Source organism: Sabethes cyaneus, chromosome 2 (genome assembly GCF_943734655.1).
Source record: "Sabethes cyaneus chromosome 2, idSabCyanKW18_F2, whole genome shotgun sequence".
Classification (NCBI taxonomy): Eukaryota; Metazoa; Arthropoda; class Insecta; order Diptera; family Culicidae; genus Sabethes; species Sabethes cyaneus.
The window spans coordinates 153493304-153511629 of NC_071354.1; the positions used below are offsets into that span (position 1 = coordinate 153493304).

Genomic DNA, 18326 nt, shown 5'->3' on the forward strand with positions numbered 1-18326 from the left:
AAGCACTGCCTGCCTGTTGTGTAATAGCAAACCCGGGGGAGAAAGATTTGTCTTTCGATTTATTTTATTAACAACATTGCAAACGTGATACATTCGTTGTGAAATGTTTTTCTTATGATGTTTTAATTATGACGATTTATTGTCTTCTTCACCTTATGGAGAGAAGTTCGTAAGTGGGTGCTATTTCTACTGGTCTCTCAGCATTTGATAAAATGAAATAGGATATTGCAGTAGTAACTCAAATGTGAGACATTAGAAATTTATGGAACCCTACATGCTTCTTGGTTGCGTACTTGACGTATTGGCCGGACAGAATATGTCCATTAAGGTTGAAGACTATGTTTCGTCGTCGTCATTTGCAGTTAATTCTGGAATTGCACAAGGCAGCCATCTCGGTCCGTTTCTTTTCCTCTTGTATGTATATGAATGAGGCAAACAACGTTTTGAATTGCTAAAAAATCGACGCTGACGATCTAATGATGTATTACGTCTTCAACAAGCCAAATGGTGTCTTCTTCGTGGAAAAACAACAACTGGTGGCATTTGCGTGTCCAGACATAAACAAAAGGTGGGGCACCAGATCTTTCAGAAGAATGTTTTGAAGTAATCATTGGATAACGAATATGTTATTACTTATCTGCAAATGATGCAAATAGCTTTAAAATCAAAGTTGAAGAAACTGAACTAGAAATTAGATTTGTACCCGCAATGGGAATTAATGTTGGAATTGGATTTGAATTCGGATTTGACATAGTGCAAATTGCATTTGGAATTGAACTAAGTTGGGCTTGAGGCTTTATTTTAAATTCAACTGGAAAATGCATTTTAAATTAGATTTGATTTTGGACTGTTCGGAGTAATTTGGACTAGAAGATTTGCTTGGAATTAGACATAAAATCTGAATAAAAGAAAATTTGAAGTTTTTAATTAAAAATTAACCTGAAGTTTTACTTGAAATTGGGATTGAATTTGACTTGGAATTGGACCTGAAATTGAAATTAGAGTTAAAATTGGACATGAAATTTGATTTTAAATTATACTCGAAATGGAATTTAAAATTGGAGTTGAAATTGCACATAAATTAAATTTTAACTGGACTTGAAATCAAAATGTAAGTTAGACTCAAACTTGGAATTAAATTAGACTTGAAACTGGATTTAAAACCGGACTTGTAATTGGACTTGAAATTTAACTTGAAATGGTTTCATTTTTCTTCGTTTCTTGTCCCATTCTTTCTTGTTTTTAGTCCTGTTTTACCTCGTGTTTTTTCACTAATTTCACTTCTTTTCAATTTCTCCACCTGTTTTCGGGTTTTATGTCTCCCTTTTTTCTTTTATTTGTTTCCAGTTTTCGTCTCATTGTAACTCTCCTCTTTTTCGTTTTGTGTCTTTTTTCTTCCAATTTTTCCTCTTTTAAATGCTCTGTGTTTTCTTCTTTTCAGTCACGTCTATTCTGTTTTTGGGTCCCTTTTCTCATTATTCTCTGGTTTTCGTTGCCTAAGTCACGATTTTTATGTTTTTATTGTCTTCTTTTTTCTATCCTATTTCCATGTATTTTTTCTATTTTGTCCCATTTTTCTCCTTTTATATCCGGTTTGACAGCTTCTTCCGTTTTCCTCATTTCCTCGATCGGTTTTCATTTCTCTCTCTCTCTCTCTCTCTCTCTCTCTCTCTCTCTCTCTCTCTCTCTCTCTCTCTCTCTCTTTCTCTCTCTCTCTCTCTCTCTCTCTCTCTCTGTCTCTCACACACTCTTTCTCTCTCACTCTCTCTCATCTTTCTCTGTTAGGTTTTCTGTTCGGTTTTGGCTTTCTTGTCTCGTTTTCCCTCTTTTTCTTTTGGATTTTCCTTCCTTTTCTGTCCTTTGTTTACTTTTCTATCCCATCTTCTCGTCTCGCTTTACTTCTTTTCCACTCTTTTCTTCTTTTCTGTCTTCTATTTTTAGGCCCGCCTTTCCTCTTTACGTCCAGTTAACGTTTTAGGTCCAGTTAACTTCTCTTCTTTGTTTTGTTTTTATGTGTTCCATTTTTCGTCTCATTACGTCCTGCTTTTTCTCCTTTCTATTATGTTCTGTTTTTCATTTTTTCGTTTGTCTTCCGGTTTCATTTTTTTCTCTCTCAATTTTCCACTTTTTCTATTCTCGGTTCTCAATTTTCTCGCTTGCTCCCATATTTTGTCCTTTATTTTTCTCTTTTAATATCCCATTGTTTCCTTTTTTTGTTCCGTTTTTTCTGCCATTCTTTCCAGTTGGTTCTTCTTTTCCACTTTTTTCTACATTTTACCTCCCGTCTTCCTTCCAGTCACGATTTTTCTTTCGTTTTTCGTTTTTCATGTGAATTATCTACTGTTTCTCTGTTGCGTTGTCCTTCTAATGCTATCCAGTGGTAACCAGAAGACGAATTGCTCAAATGTTTTCCCTGGAAAATTTTGTGTATAAAAACACGATTGAACTCTAAATACGACGCCGAACAAAAGAAAACGCCCAAAACAAAATGGAGAATAGATAAGGGGCAGCTGGACACATTCCAGCGTTACGGGACACTATCCCTACTATGCAGATCGGTTCCTGTTTCATCAAATCCCTGGCATTCTAGTGGAAAAGGAAGTGCTCTTTAAACAACTATTTTACAAGGTATTTGTTACACATTGGTGAAACAGGAGGCGATTCACACGGTAATAAGTGCTAATTGTGTCCCGTAACGCTGGAATGTGTCAGCTGATTAATCAGATCCAGGGAATCGTTTTGCCTGGTGAGTGTCATCATCCAAATGGACAACAACAACAACAACAACAACAACAACAACAACAACAACAACAACAACAACAACAACAACAACAACAACAACAACAACAACAACAACAACAACAACAACAACAACAACAACAACAACAACAACAACAACAACAACAACAACAACAACAACAACAACAACAACAACAACAACAACAACAACAACAACAACAACAACAACAACAACAACAACAACAACAACAACAACAACAACAACAACAACAACAACAACAACAACAACAACAACAACAACAACAACAACAACAACAACAACAACAACAACAACAACAACAACAACAACAACAACAACAACAACAACAACAACAACAACAACAACAACAACAACAACAACAACAACAACAACAACAACAAAGGTCTCAAAGGGCTGAATGTTCGTTTCCAAGCGGTCCCACAATTAACCTACTTGACATAGACTTTATCGACAATTTCAACCTTTGGTGTCTACCGATGGACAACTTTTGTTACCAGGTTAAGGGCCAAAGAGAATGCTGCGTCAACGCGTCCGTCTGCGTTATTTTGACAGTTTTCCCACGGGTTAGCTGTCAAATTGGCACTGACGGATACATTGACGCAGCATTTTGTTTGGCCCTTTAGTCGTGACCACTTGATGGCATTTCCTTGCAGAAGGCATACCTGAAGCTTTTCAGTATCTCCTTATGGCTGTGCAGTAAGTCTAAACTCAAGCTAATCCTAATGGACTCCTGCTGAACGGTTTTGCACCCTCGCAGATCAGTTTCTTGCATCATTCTTCCAACATTGGACAAGGAGCTTGGACCGACTGGAACGGCTGAACATTGTTTCCCATCAAAACTCCCACTGACTCAGGATATTTTATTCGTCCTGAGCAGCTGCATCGCGTTCAACACGTGGAAGTCGATGAAGGTTCTCCCTGCATGCTCACCATCAAAACCCACTGGGCCCACTAGTAATACAGCAGGTTGCCACTTGGAATAAATTGGAATAGACAACTTAGTGGTGTAATTGGTTAAACAAGACAGTCGACTAGAGATTGAGAGCTGTGAGCTCGACTCTCACTTTTGCTAAGTCTATAGTTTTGATCTGATATCAAGAAATTTTCAGTTTGCTTGAATCTACATTTTTCGCATTAAGCATTTATTCTTCCCCAACAGAAAAAGTAAGCCGACTGCTATGCGTCGTTAGAAAAAGAAAAAAGTATTGGAATAAAAGCTGCGACAGGGGCATCCTTCCAGCATTTCCACCCTCCAAACTGGACTTGCCGGTTACCCTGGGTGCTTGGATGAAGTTGTCTTCGGAAGCAAGGACGATGAAGAGCACAAGGGGATCCTGTAGCTACTTCTGCAGCGAATTCAGGAACGCGAGTTCACCCTACACTCAGACAAGTACTCATTTGCGAAGGCGCAAATTTGATACTTGGGCCTATTTGTAGATCCAGATGTTATTGGCCCAGATCCAACTAAAATCGCAGCAATCAAGAGCACGTCTCCACCAACGGACCTCACCAGGGTTCTTTCTTTCATATCACGAGAAGCTCGTCCCATATATGAGCGCTCCTGGCTCTCCGTTAGACGAGTTACTCAAAGACGACTCATCGTTCAAGTGGACTATGGGTTACCAGTAGGAATTTAACAAATTCTTAGATTTTTTGTCCGATCTCTTGCCCACGCATTGCGATTCCAAAACAGGAGACTATAATGTTCATTGATGTGTCTTTTGTTAGAGTACAGGTAATAATATGGCATAAGTTCACTGACAGTAAAGTGTTCCCAGCACACTTCCCGGGCACTGAACGCTGTAGGGAAACTAGGTGCTGGGGTAGCTTTGATCAGCCGCGTCAGTTTGTCCGGAAAACCGTTCTTGTCATAATCTGCCATACCGATCGCGCTCGACTGTATCGTATGCTGCCCTGAAATCCACATTTCACATTTCAGCAGGATTTGTCGGAGAGTAAAAATTTGATCTGTAGTATCACGGGCCCTCATAAAACCCGCCTGATACTGTCCTGCGAAATCTCTTGCTATTAGATATAGAAGACGTAACTAAAACTCGGAGTGCACCTCTTAGGCTGCGTTAACCAGCGTATTGCATGGGTAATTACAGCAATCGAGCCGATCGCCCTTTTTGTAGATGGGAAAAACCACACCTTTCTGGTAGCTCAGTTTTCCTTGAGCTGACCGTTTTCTTGCCGAATCTCTTCAAGATCGGGAGCCGGGACACTGCAAACGTTTGTGGGCACTCCTTGGTTAACCCTAGTTAACTTGTTAAGCGTAGCTACTAATAACCCCCCGCCCCTTCGCATTTTCGCTATTTCTCATCCTCTCTAAAATTTCATTACTCTCTTCTACCGCCCCTTCATCAATTGTAAAAGAACTATCGTTAAATATTAATTTATATGCCTTACCGCATTTCAATGTCTAGACTAAAACACGAGGTTGGTCTAGAAAAAGATTGCTGGAAGCCCATGCCAATATTTTGAGTGTTTGAGTCCCTATTCTTGCCAGGGTCGACAATAGGTTTTCTCGAAAATCTAGCAAACACGAATAAGTGGTAAAAAACTGGCGATTAATTTGACCGAACGTCACGAAAACGGTTGAGTTCTTACCCAAAACCTATTCCGCGTTGATCCTGGTCTTTAGTAAAAACAAGTATTGGACTAACATTCCTTCCCATCCCACCAGGACCCGCATTCGGACGTGGCCGGCGTCATTATTGATCAGCATGCAGGGACCTGATAAGGTTGCACACCCACGCAATAATATAAGTTTTATTGTACTCTTATGACGGTTTTCAAGGCCAATTTTTGGTCATAAATGCCATCATAAGAGTGTAAACCCAAAACCCAAATTGTTACTTGGGCCCAAACCTAAATTGTTACTTGGGAATGAGGAACAGTGAGTAGCAGCACACGGGCGGTATCCTATGCTTATGCTTATGCTAATTCTATTCCGCGTTGACTGAATCGTACGCCGTTACAAAGTCCAAAAACAGATGACGAGTCTGTAAGTTGTATTACTGGAACTTGTTTAGTAACTGACGCGAGTAAACATCTAACCCGTGAAGCGACTCTCATGAAAACCAGTTTAGTATTCGCCGACGAAAGACTACGCTGGCGGTCTCAGTCTATAGAACAGAACTCGGGAGGGTACCTTATAGGCAGAATTGAGCTAAGTTATGCCTCGAGTCGATGTCCGTTTTTAAAAATAGAGCAAATGAGCGACCACCTAATTCTCAGCCGGTTTTTTCGACCAGATCCTGATGATGATCCGGTGGATTGCTTCGCACAGCTGTTCTATCCCCGATACCCCGTTCTTACCAGCAATTGTGGAAACTGTGAAACTGTGGCAGAAAGCCTCCTCGCCACATTCGACAACCTTGCATGAATCTTACATACGACGAGATAACGGTCAGAGTCGATGTTTGAACACCGAAAAAAAAAACGTAAATCGATGAGGCGCGAAAATGGCGACCATCAATCAGGATATAGTCAATCAGTCTCTGTAGTAGAAAGTAAGTAGATAGCGCCAAAGTTTACGAGCCTCAGATCTCTATTATTGGTCGACAGATGAAGGTTATGTATTCCAATGACAAGACGAAAGAATTCCGCCAGATGACGATTTTCGCGTCGTGGTTTGGGCACTATATCTATTGGTCCTCTCGAGCGTGTTATAAAGCTCGTCTTTAACATCATCAGAGTTATCGTTTGTCGGTGAGTAAACATTGAATAGACTGTAGTTGAATAACTTACCCTAATTTCTCTACACATATTATCTACGGTCATTTACGAACCTCCGTTAGATAACTCGTAGCTTTTATTTTCCCAATCGACTCTGCTTTCCGCCTTATTACCGCCAGAGTAGTAAACGTGATACTTGAGAGAAGTGCCTTGTGCTGTACTAAACTTGTTATCTCCCGGAATTTTTAGCCGTCGTCCGCCGGACTTTCTGAATAGCAGCTATCTCCAATCTGAGTCGATGTAGCGTTCGGCTCTAGTTAGCAAGGTTCATGAAGAGTTCAGAGATTTTAATAAAATTGATCCAAAACCACACTCGTTGGAATAATTCTAGCAGCGTTTGATTAATATTTGCGACGATACGCTGTAGAAGATTGACCAATCGTGAGTTTATGAGAGTTTAATTTACAGACAAGCAACCCTAATCACCTTGTGATGTTTTTCAAGTCTTGTGAATACGTAATTCGATTAAAAACAAGGAACTGTTAATTATTGTACACAAGCTTTATTGTAATATCAAAAATGTTCCATTTTCTTACAAAAATAACCTCTACACTTTTCATTATAAGATTTCAAATAGTGGAGCAACAAAAAAACAAATACACCTAAACTAAAACACACCATCTGATGCTATTTACGCCTTTCCCTTCGCCGATTCGATCATGTTTCTCGAAATGATCAATCTTTGAATCTGCGACGTTCCCTCGTAGATTTGATAGATCTTGGCATCTCGCATCAATTTTTCCACTGGGTAGTCGGTGTTAAAGCCATTACCACCGAACACCTGCACCGCATCGGAGGCCACCTTATTCGCCATGTCCGCAGCGTAACACTTGGCAATTGACGCGTAGTAGCTATTTCTTCGGCCCTGATCCACTTCCCAAGCAGACTTCATTGTGATCAGTCGCGCTGTTTCGACACCGATGGCCATATCGGCTAGCATAAAGGAAACTGCTTGATGGGCCGCAATCGGAACACCGAAGGTCTTACGCTCCAATGCGTACTTAAGAGCCTCATCCAAGCAGCGTTGAGCTAAACCGACTGCACCGGCTGCGACCGGAGGTCGGGTTTTATCGAACGTACCCATGGCGATTTTAAAACCAGCACCCTCACCGATAAGCACATTTTCCTTGGGAACTCGAACGTCCTCGAATGTGATGCCACGGGTGTCGGAAGCACGTTGACCCATGTTTTGCTCCTTACGTCCCGGAGTCAGACCGGGCGTTTCGCGCTCCACAATGAATCCAGTGAATGCTTTCGAGGCCGGACATTTTGGGTCCGGATTGGTACGTGCCAGCACGAAGTACCAATTAGCAACGCCACCGTTGGTGATCCACATTTTCTGCCCGTTGATGACCCATTCGTCGCCCTTCTTCTCGGCACGCGTTTTCACACCGTTCACATCTGAACCGGCCCCCGGTTCGGTCACACAATAGGCTGCCACAATTGGTTCTTCCAGCAGTCGACCGAGGTACTTTTTCTTCTGTTCGGCATTACCGGCCAAAATTACGGGGGTTTGCTAGAAAATAGAGTGTTGTTGTTAATGGCTTTTGCCGAGAAAATTATGTATGTTTGGTTTAACTCACTCCCAGACCACTAGCTTCGAGAGCCGTCATGATACCCGTGCATCCATAAGCAAGCTCTTCGGCGATAAGACAACTGGTCATGATGGACATGTCAGTACCACCTGGAACGAGGTTATTTGTCATTAATCAAATGCGTTTCACCTTTGTCATAAATATAATCCGTTTCACAAGGGGTAGAGAAAATGATTGAGACAGACAAATTTTTTACAATATTAAATTGACAAAACTTCTTTAGAAACGACATCTTTAGTTGCAACCAATGCATTTGAAGGAATTCTTTTTAGTATTTTCTGGAATATTTGGAGATTTTCGTTGGTCAGGAGACAGCGGAGATGTTCCGAATGTTTCGAGGGGTGTGTCAAAAACTTTCTTAACAGTATGAACAATAAAAATCAATTTTCAGCCTACTGATGAAAATGAAACGTAAATTCGTTGAAAACCTATTGATATATGACCATTAGAGTGTCCCAAAATAGCACTATGTCAGAAAACCCGGGGCTCACCCTTCAAATGATAGCTTAGGGTGTCACAACAAAATTTTTATATGACGTCAACATTGGTTGCCGCGATTTAGGGGTCGCACATTTGAGTTTAATGAAAAAATGGCATTTTTCAGGAGTAAAGTAAAAAAAATGTTTTTAGAAATGTTAAAGTAGGTGAAACAAGGTACTTAACTTTTTTTTCACAATCATTGGGATCTGATACATTCATAAAAAAGTTATGGTAGCATGTCTGGAATCATATTTGATTACAAAAATTTATTGAATTCGGGAAAAATTTTAAATTTTCGAAATTTCATTTAAATAGACGTCAAAACTGGGTATCGAACAGTACCTCAGAGCAACGTACCTATACTGTATAGATGAGAAATTTTATGACGAACAACTTTGCCGAAGAAAGTATGGACGTATGTTCAAATCTCGCTAAGGTATTCACGTTTTTCTGAAGGCGGGACCAAACATATTTTCGCAATTTTCAAATTTTAGTATAGGTACGTTGCTCTGAGGCACTGTTCGATACCCAGTTTTGACGTCTATTTAAACAAAATTTCGAAAATTTTAAATTTTTCCCGAGTTCAATAAATTTTTGTAATCAAATATGACTCCAGACATGCCGCCATAACTTTTTTATGAATGTATCAGATCCCAATGATTGTGAAAAAAAGTTAAGTGCCTTGGTTTACCTACTTTAACATTTCTAAAAATATTTTTTTTGACTTTACTCCTGAAAAATGCCATTTTTTCATAAAACTCAAATGTGCGACCCCTAAATCGCGGCAACCAATGTTGACGCCATATAAAAGTTTTGTTGTGACACCCTAAGCTATCATTTGAGGGGTGAGCCCCCGGGTTTTCTGACATAGTGCTATTTTGGGACACTCTAATGACCATTTACGTGAAGCCAGTGCCAATATCGCTAATCTGTATGGCCAATTCGGCATATGACTGAGACCATTGTGGCATCTTATAGTATTTCTAGCATATTAGAGGATGAAACATGAAAGTGTAATGTGCGGTAATGACACACTATTTGGATAGTTGCCGGTAACGTGTAACTGGCACAAAGAGAAAGTGTCAGGAGTCGGTTGATAGCTTCCCGAGGAAATGGGATGAGGAGTTTGTGTTAGATGGTTAACCGCAAGACATCACATTGGCGATCCTTTGGCCAAATTGACGGTGTGATTTTAGAGGTAAAATCTGAAGTAAGAAATATGAAATATATTTTGTAACACAATATATTGACAATTCCACATGCAAAGTGGTGATTTGCTTCGGCTGGCGTTTGTTTTGCAAAGTTTTTCGCACTATGACTTGTTTTTAGGTTGGGATTGTTTGGGCGTTTGTTGCTGGGCGTGTTGTGTTCATTGAGCTTCAAAAGTTTTGCACGTAAAAAAGTGAATGGTTGCAGGTGCAATAACCAACGAAATTACCCGGAACCCGGAAATAACCCATTTGTGATTAAAGTAATACATGCCCGATAAAAAATTGCTCCTACTTTTCCCCCTATTTAGCTGGCTCGCGTATGCTGAATCGCCCGATTATTGCAACAGCTCTTATGAGCGATTAAAAAGTGATTCTTTTGATTCGTCGGTATGTTTAATTCGTCGACTAGAGCCGACAGAAATACAGTTTATTGATTTAGTTAATTTAGTTTTAGTTCGTCGATAAAAGATTTAATTCCCTAATGCATCGGGTGACTGAGATAAACTATCGATGCAATCCATAAACTATTAAATATTATAAACAATCAATCCATAAACTATCTTCGCAATCACAACGATTAATAGGTTAATCTTAGGCACTCTATTTCGTTGTAAAACAACACCAGTTAAAATTTCTATTGGGTGGTTGGGGAAATTACCATTAGATAGATTTGAACGTGTATTAAGATTTGGAAGGTGAGAGGACCATAACCAATCCGTGTTAAATTCGGGCCGGCGAGAGAGTCATGGCCAACGCATATTAAGATTGAGTCGGCGTGAGGGCCATGGCCAATCCGTGTTAACTTTGATCCGGCGAGTGGGCCATGGTTAACGTTTATTAAGATTGAGTCGGCGAGAAGGTCATGACCAATCCCTGTTAAAGTTGAACCGGTGAGAAGGCCACGGCCAACGTATATTAAGATTGAGCCGTGAAAAACCAATGGCCAATGCGTGTTAAAACTGAACCTGCGAGAGGGCCATGGCCAACGCATATTAAGATTGAACCGGCGGCGAGAGGGCCATGGCCGATCTGTGTTAAAGTTGAGGCGGCGAAAGGGTCATGGCCAACGCATGTTAAGATTGAGTCGGCGAGATGGCCATGGCCAATCTCTGTAAAGTTGAGCCGGCGAGTGGGCTATAGCCAACGTATACTAAGATTGAGTCGGGAACAAGCAAAGCAAAGTCATGGGTATAAACGTCCTTAAGGACTTGACTCTTCATTATCGACAGACTTGCCAGCCGGTTATTAGAGTACATGAAAACTACGGGGCTAGTGTAAAGATCCTATTGACTCAATAGCTGCACCGCTTGGTTGAGATTTAAACCTACGATGGCTGGCTTACTGGACCAGCATCGTACCCCGGAGCTAACTGAGCCAGGAACAACCCATCGCCAATTCATGTTAAAGTTGCGCCGGCGAGTTGGACATGACCAATCCATGTTAGGATAGAGCTGGCGAGAGGGCAATGACCAATCCCTGTTAAAGTTGAACCGGTGACTGGGCTATGGCCAACATATATTAAGATAGAACTGGCGAGAGGGCCATCGCCAACTCATATTAAGATAGAGCTGACGAGATGGCCATGGCCAATCCATGTTAAAATTGAGCCTACGAATTGGCCAGCGTATATTGAGATTAAATCGGCGAGAAGGCCATGGCGAATCCATGTTAAAATTGAGACGGCGAGTTGGCCATGGCCAACGTATATTAAGATTGAGCCGGGAAAACCCATGGTCAATTAGTGTTACATTTGGGCCTGCGAGAGGGCCTTGGCCCCTCCGTATTAACGTTGAACCGGCGAGAGGGCCATGGCCAACGTATATTAAGATTGAGGCGGCGAGAAGGCCATGGTCAATCCCTGTTAAAGTTGAGCTGGCGAGAAGGCCATGGCCAATATTTAGATTGCACCGGGAAAAAACCATGGCCAATTCGTGTTAAAGTTGAGCCTACTAGAATGCCATGGCCAATCCGTGTGAGCCGGTGAGAGGACCATGGCCAACGTATATTATGATTGTGCCGGCGAGTGGGCCATGGCCAATCGCTATTAAAGTTGAGCCAAGTTGAGCCGGCGAGAAGACCATGGCCAACGTATATTAAGATTGAGCCGTGAATAACCCATGGCCAATACGTGTGAAAAATGAGCCTTCGAGAGGGCTATGGTCGATCCGTGTTAAAGTTGAGCCGGCGAGAAGGCCATAGAAAACGTAAGTAAAAACTAATGCTTGACTACCTAACTAACACAAACCAACACTAGCGAGTAACAGTAAAATATAATGGAGCAAGCGTCAAAATTGGAGGTTCCTTCAGTACAAATTGGGTCATTAACATGACTGTTATCTGTGACGAATCAGTTCTAGTATTTGAATCTGCAGGTTGATAGTATAAAGCTAGCTGAGTAACGACAACTCTTTAATCACTGTACTTTGATCCTGTAGAAAATTTGGCAAATCATCTTGAGTTAAAATTTGCGAACGCACTGTCAGTAACAAAGTCCAGTTGGAAATGATTGTTTTGAAAGAATGGAAGAAAGTAGGAAGAAAGTAATAAAGAAAAAATAACACAAAAAATTGTCGGCTCGGTGATACGATGGTTAGGATCAGTAATGACAAAATTATTCATACTAAGAATTAACCACAGACTAAACAAGGCTTTGCTTTTTATTCAACAGTCGCATAATATATTCAGTTATTGCTTCAATCGGTAACATATAGAGTAAGGAGGGGCAAAAGTGCGACGGGGGTAAAAGTGCGATTCAATAATTTATCAGTACAGATTCCAAGTAAAATGACTACATTGGCATGGATGGGTGACTACTTTGACAGCTTGAATCTATCATAAACATTTGTTGTTTACGAAGCACAGTTTCTGAGTTATGTGTGAATGTTATTTTAGAGCGGTTTTGATGTAAAATTTCGTTATACGGCAAATACGATATCAACAGGAGGATATTACTTGTTGAAAATTTGTAGCAGCGTTTTACATCACTCACATATCTCTTTTGAAAATCTGGCGAGAAGAATTTACACAATATATTTCGCTTTTCTATAATTTATACAAACCCCGTCAAGCGCCTAGCGGGGCAAAAGTGCAATTCACGGACGAGGCAAAAGTGTGATTCATGGCCGAAACAAAAATGCAGATACCTATACAGTTTTGGGCACTATTTTACAAATACTAGAAATGGAAGATCTGCAAAAAACTGTGTGCTCTACAGATGCTGGCCGAAGGAAAACAGTGTCTTTCCGCTGGTGAAACAAAAAACCGTTTGGTAAAGTTTCGATCTAACGGAGGATGCAATACACCAGCGCAAAAAAGGAAAGGTGCAGATTGAGAATATTCTTTACCGAAACATTGGTATCACAGGTTAAAGGTTTGCTTGCTACTGCTGTGCTAATTACATGGATTCGAGCTTCGCACTTTTGCCCCGCTAGTGGGGTAAAAGTGCGAATCAGCACCTGATCAGAAAAATGAAAAATTAATATATCACGAAAATTGATGACAACTTCAAACGTCACACTTGTGCCCGTCCTACTTTAACGGTAAAATTGATTTGCTGCCACAAATGACTATTACAAAGCATGTTCGATCTTTATAATTGGTCGGTGTTAAGTCAGACCGAACCAAGTGACAAAAATATAATTTCTAGAAAAACGAAATCAAACTTTGCTACTCTGTGTTGTTTAAAGCTATCAACCGTTCGTTCGAAAATATTTCATATCTCTGGCAGTTTGTAACATTTATGTAATTTGATTAGAGTAAAATGTAGTCCGGTCTGACTACACCGATTAATTAACTATGAGTTTGACATTTTATCTATTATTAAGATACAAATATGGAAGGACAAAACACAACATACCGTCAAACGGGGTTACTTGCAACAGTTCTCAACTATGAGTGCAAGTGAAAACTTATCTGTAGTACATTTAAGGACATTTAATTAATACAAAGTTATTAGGTCTACCATAGAACAATTCCACATATTGAGAAAATTTTTTTTAACTGATTTGTTACTAGTAACCCCTTAAACGGGGTAACTTGCAACAAGCAATATGTTTTGGAAATTGAACGAATTCAAAGATTTGAATGAGTTTCTTTTGACTTGAATATGCAAATGATAATCCGACTTGCGATTTTTAATGCTTTTGCTATGAATATATGCATAAATGTCCTATGTCACGTTGGTGAAAAAATTTAAGAGCCCCGTGACGGAAATTTCAGAAATAACTTTTTATATTATTCATGCAGTTGATATTCCTTGTCTGGATACGATAGAGCTGCATTTTTAAGGACCATTCACATATTACGTAACGCACTTAGGGAAGCGGGAGTTGTGTAACAACGCATTACACATCGGATATCGATTATGCAAAATCGCGTCATAAAGTGGAGCCGGAGAGTTAAAAAATCATCGACATCTCGGTTACGTAATATATGAATGTTCATTACGTTACGAGTGAACGAAATTAGATACTGTCATATTGCTGGTCGATTCTCTCAGTGAGGTTATTTTCGTTCTGGCCTCTTCTATGGCCATTTTCAGTATATCCAGCGAAAAACTGGTATATTTCCGACTTACCGAAAGTATCTTACACTCTTCAGGTGTGTTTTAGTATTGTTTGATGGAAAATTAAATGATAACGTGCCTCTTGAAGGCAACGGAACACAGCTGTTGCAAGTTACCCTGTTTAAGTACTTGTTTTACGAATAATGTGGTAACAAGTAAGATAAACAAAACTAGTCATCCTAAATCAATTATTTTGTTTCCTTATTGTTCATTTTACTATAAAAAATATATGTTAGGCTTCTTTTTTTTGAAGTGTCTGTGGGCCACACAAACGTTTTACTGACGAAAATTTGACGATGAATTTGACATCATCTTGTGGGATTTTTTGAAAATCACCAAAACAGCAGAAAATCAACATAATAGTGTCTAAGGCTTCTTTGAGCTGTCAACAACAAGATTCAGTGACTGACATAGAATAAAAATTTATGTAACAGATCAAAAAGTACAGTAAATTGGATCGATATAGCGTTGTTGCATGTTACCCCGCTGTTGCAAGTTACCCCGTTTGACGTTTTTACGTTTTTACCAAACTTTTGTTTGTTTTGTAAGTTTCGTAACAGTGATAGGCGTTGTGTCTTGCCCGTCAATATTTATATTGCGGAGCTCTTACGTCGGCACAGAAGCTAAAAATAGTGTTAATATTTTGTATTCAAACACCGAAGAAGGTTACAAGTTACAATCGAAATAGGCGTCTCTGTCTAGATTATTTTGATGTAACCGAATAAAATAGTATTTTCTCCTAACTTTTTCACCAATACACAAATCTACGGCGTGTATTAAGACGCTCGAAAATTATTTATAATTATTTTAAAATTATACGTTATCCATCAATTTTGAGCATATTTACAGAGTATTAAGGTAAGCAAAAAATATTCAATAGTAGTTTGTACCCCTCGTCGGGATTCCTACTGTGAATCTGTGAATTTTTCTAATCTACCTACCTAGATTCACACATTCTGTCAAAAAGGATTCATCTAGTTTCAAACCAGACTGAATGAATTGCTAGGTACCTGTTCCCAAACTACAGCTACTATTACTCACCGATATCAGCCGGAACGTGATTATTCATCAGACCCAATTCCCAGGCGCGCTTTATAATTGGCCACGGATATTCACCGGTTTTGTCGTACTGACCGGCAACGGGAATAATTTCCTCCCGAACGAATTTTTTCGTCATATCTACAATCTCCCGTTGTTCGTCGGTCAGAGCAAAACTGGGCCCCACCGTAGAGCTCTCCACCGCTGGAGCGGCCTTCGAGGATAGTGCACGGCATGCCGGACGGACGGCAGATTTAATCAGCTGAAAGCAAAAAGTATGATCACTAATAGTACTAATATACAGCCTACAGTCGATCGAAAAGATTACATCAAATGAAAAACAACAAACAATTCCAGGGTGCGCAGTGAAATGCGGAACGACCTATAAAATCCTTTTGTGGCGGCTATAATAACCAATTTTTGGTCTTATCAGCGTTTGAATAATATACCTGTGGCGTTCGACACTGATAAGGATTTGGCACACCGCTCGTTGAATGCCCAAATATGATTATTCTGATAAATATGAAGTAGGTGATAAAAGATGTCTTAATTTTTACACCTTAGATTACAGTTCAAAAATGTCAAGTTATGATTAATTATCTTATTCCTGAAAACAAATGGTCACAAAGTAGATAACTTTAAAAAATATTTCATAGAAATCTCCATGAACAAGCAGCAAGTCATCAAGATTAAACCGACAGAGCAATGTCCAAAGTCCACTGCCAATAGCTACTAGTGCTGAAGGCTGTACGGTATGTATAATATAGCAAAATTGCCACACTGTAAACCTTAACCAGTTTTTCAAACTATCGACTTACCTGAGCTAGAGCCGCCATATTAATCCAAGATGTTCAATCAGAAGAAAAAACAAACCCGAATAGTGCGAGAAAGTAGCAAATTTCGAAACTATTCTATCAAAAACACCGGGACAAACCACGTAAGCGAAGTACGGCTCTATAGTGGCGATTGGCCTATTAACAGATGTATCTCACCACCGACGGCCAACGTATCAATGTAGCTACGACTCTACGAGGGGAATTTTGTTCGCTTGCCTTACTGTATCGGAGATGTCCGCTACGTTGTAGTTGTATTACCGCTAGCTTTCAAGATGATCGCTATATAGGTAGAAAGGTGCGGTTACAGAAATTTTGTTTTGTATAAACTTACTCTAAATAAGTTATTAACATCTTCAACTAATTAGATTTGCGCATGTTCGGCAAAAAATGTTTTTTATCTCTCCTATTTATATTACATCTTGCCAACACTCACATTGAAGGCTATGCTATACTGGGTGTGTGCAGGAAAGCCGGATTATGTTGGTGTACGAGCGGATATATGCAACGTATCATAGCATAGCAGTTTGTATAAAAGATTTGCATGAAACCACTGCGACTGTTTATGACACTTAGATGGCGCTTTTAGTGAAAACGATGACGCCCCCTGATGGTCCAAATAGGCATGCAAACGCAGTAACGATCAAATGTTTCGCAGGTACCATGGGAATTTTCGGATTTTTTTCCAATATGAAAACTCATTGATTATAATAACTTTTTGCCGTTGAAAATACTGTAGTATTTTAACGCAGTCATTCTTGAACTGAGGAATCACATTTTAAATTTACTAGCAACTATTAGTAGCTTTTCTTTTCTTTCAGGATGGGCTGAAGGCATTTATTGTGGTTAAATGTATCAGTTATCTATACCTATAAAAATGGATTTCTGTTTGTCTGTCTGTCCCTATGTTCCTTATAGATTCGAAAACTACTGAATCGGCGTGGAAATTTGCATATAGAGGTTTTTGGGGCCAGGGAAGGTTCTTATGATGGTTGGACACCCCTCCCCCCACTAAGAGGGGGGGCTCCTATACAAATGAAACACAAATTTCTGCATAACTCGAGAACTAATCAAGCAAATGGAACAAAATTTTACATGTGAGTGTTTTTGGAGACAAGAATTTTTTCTATGGTGAATTGAAACCTCTCCCTACTTTAGGAGGGGGGGGGCTCCTACACAAATGAAATACAAATTTCCTCATAACTCGAGAAGTAATGAAGCCAATGAAACCAAATTTGGCATGTGGGGGATTTCGGAAGCAGGATTTTTTTAATGATGGTTTAAGACGCCTCACCCCTGTGGTAGGACTCTAACAAGGACTCTCATACAAATAAAACAGAAATTTTTGCGTTACTCAAAAACTAATAGATCTCGAGAAATTTTAGACTCTTTCATACAACATTAATCAATAACAAGACCACCAAAAGCTATCAATAGTAACATTAGATAATTCAGCGCGAGACGGACACAGGCCGCGAGTGTTGCCGGTGACCGGCCGTCGGAAGCGACGGCCACTGCGGGGGGCAGCCCCCCGTAGAGATCACCTCTATCTAGGTTTATTTACTTTCCTAGATCTACTGACCTCTTTTACTTTCCTTTTGGGTCACTCCTGCGAAATGGTACTTTCTACGAAAAGATTTTCCGTGAAATGGTACATCCCGCGTAAGGTTTTTCGCGAAATGGTATTCTGCGAAACTCTATATTCCGCGTTATGGTCAACCGAGAATTGGTGTTCTGCAAAATGGTATTTGGCGAAATGGTTTGTAATGATGACGAATATTTAAATGCTATCCGCTTTATTTTATCAGGCTAAGCAATGGGGGGAGTTGTTTTCTACTTTACTGTGAGGAAAATTTGTATATTAAAACACCCATGAACTCCCCAGAAACTTGCAAAACTCAAGATTGTGACAAAGGTCATCCGAGATTTACGATTTATGTTCAACACAGTTTAATTTGTGGCAATACGAAGTTTGTCGGGTCAGCTAGTATACTAATAATTCTTCATCTGTTTTAATTCATATTCCGTCGGATGGCTATTGACATATTATTAATAATAAATCTTTTTTGTTTAATCAACCAAAAC

At 39.8% G+C, this 18326-nt stretch overlaps 2 protein-coding genes across 2 annotated transcripts; one reads left to right on the forward strand and one right to left on the reverse strand.

The window, feature by feature from the left end:
* Positions 1–2703: 2703 nt before the first annotated feature.
* LOC128736207 (UPF0746 protein DDB_G0281095-like) lies at positions 2704–3599 on the forward strand. Its single transcript, XM_053830685.1, has 2 exons — positions 2704–3276; positions 3537–3599. The coding sequence occupies exons 1-2, from the start codon at positions 2704–2706 to the stop codon at positions 3597–3599; spliced, it is 636 nt and encodes a 211-aa protein (XP_053686660.1).
* Positions 3600–7006: 3407 nt separating this feature from the next.
* On the reverse strand, positions 7007–16408 carry LOC128734687 (probable medium-chain specific acyl-CoA dehydrogenase, mitochondrial). The gene is made up of 4 exons (XM_053828996.1): positions 16227–16408; positions 15412–15670; positions 8104–8204; positions 7007–8036 (listed from the first exon to the last, which is right to left on the reverse strand). Exons 1-4 carry the CDS (start codon positions 16242–16244, stop codon positions 7152–7154), a joined length of 1263 nt encoding a protein of 420 aa, XP_053684971.1. The 5' UTR covers positions 16245–16408; the 3' UTR covers positions 7007–7151.
* Between the last annotated feature and the right edge of the window lie 1918 nt (positions 16409–18326).

Excerpts from the sequence above, each read along its gene's own strand:
- LOC128736207 (XM_053830685.1), top strand. The coding sequence starts at position 2,704 with ATGTGTCAGCTGATTAATCAGATCCAGGGAATCGTTTTGCCTGGTGAG. Across the intron at positions 3,277-3,536 it reads TGGACAACTTTTGTTACCAG|ATCAGTTTCTTGCATCATTC; the intron begins GTTAAGGGCCAA and ends GCACCCTCGCAG.
- LOC128734687 (XM_053828996.1), bottom strand. Across the intron at positions 8,205-15,411 it reads TCACGTTCCGGCTGATATCG|GTGGTACTGACATGTCCATC; the intron begins GTGAGTAATAGT and ends ACCTCGTTCCAG. Across the intron at positions 8,037-8,103 it reads TCGAAGCTAGTGGTCTGGGA|CAAACCCCCGTAATTTTGGC; the intron begins GTGAGTTAAACC and ends TCTATTTTCTAG.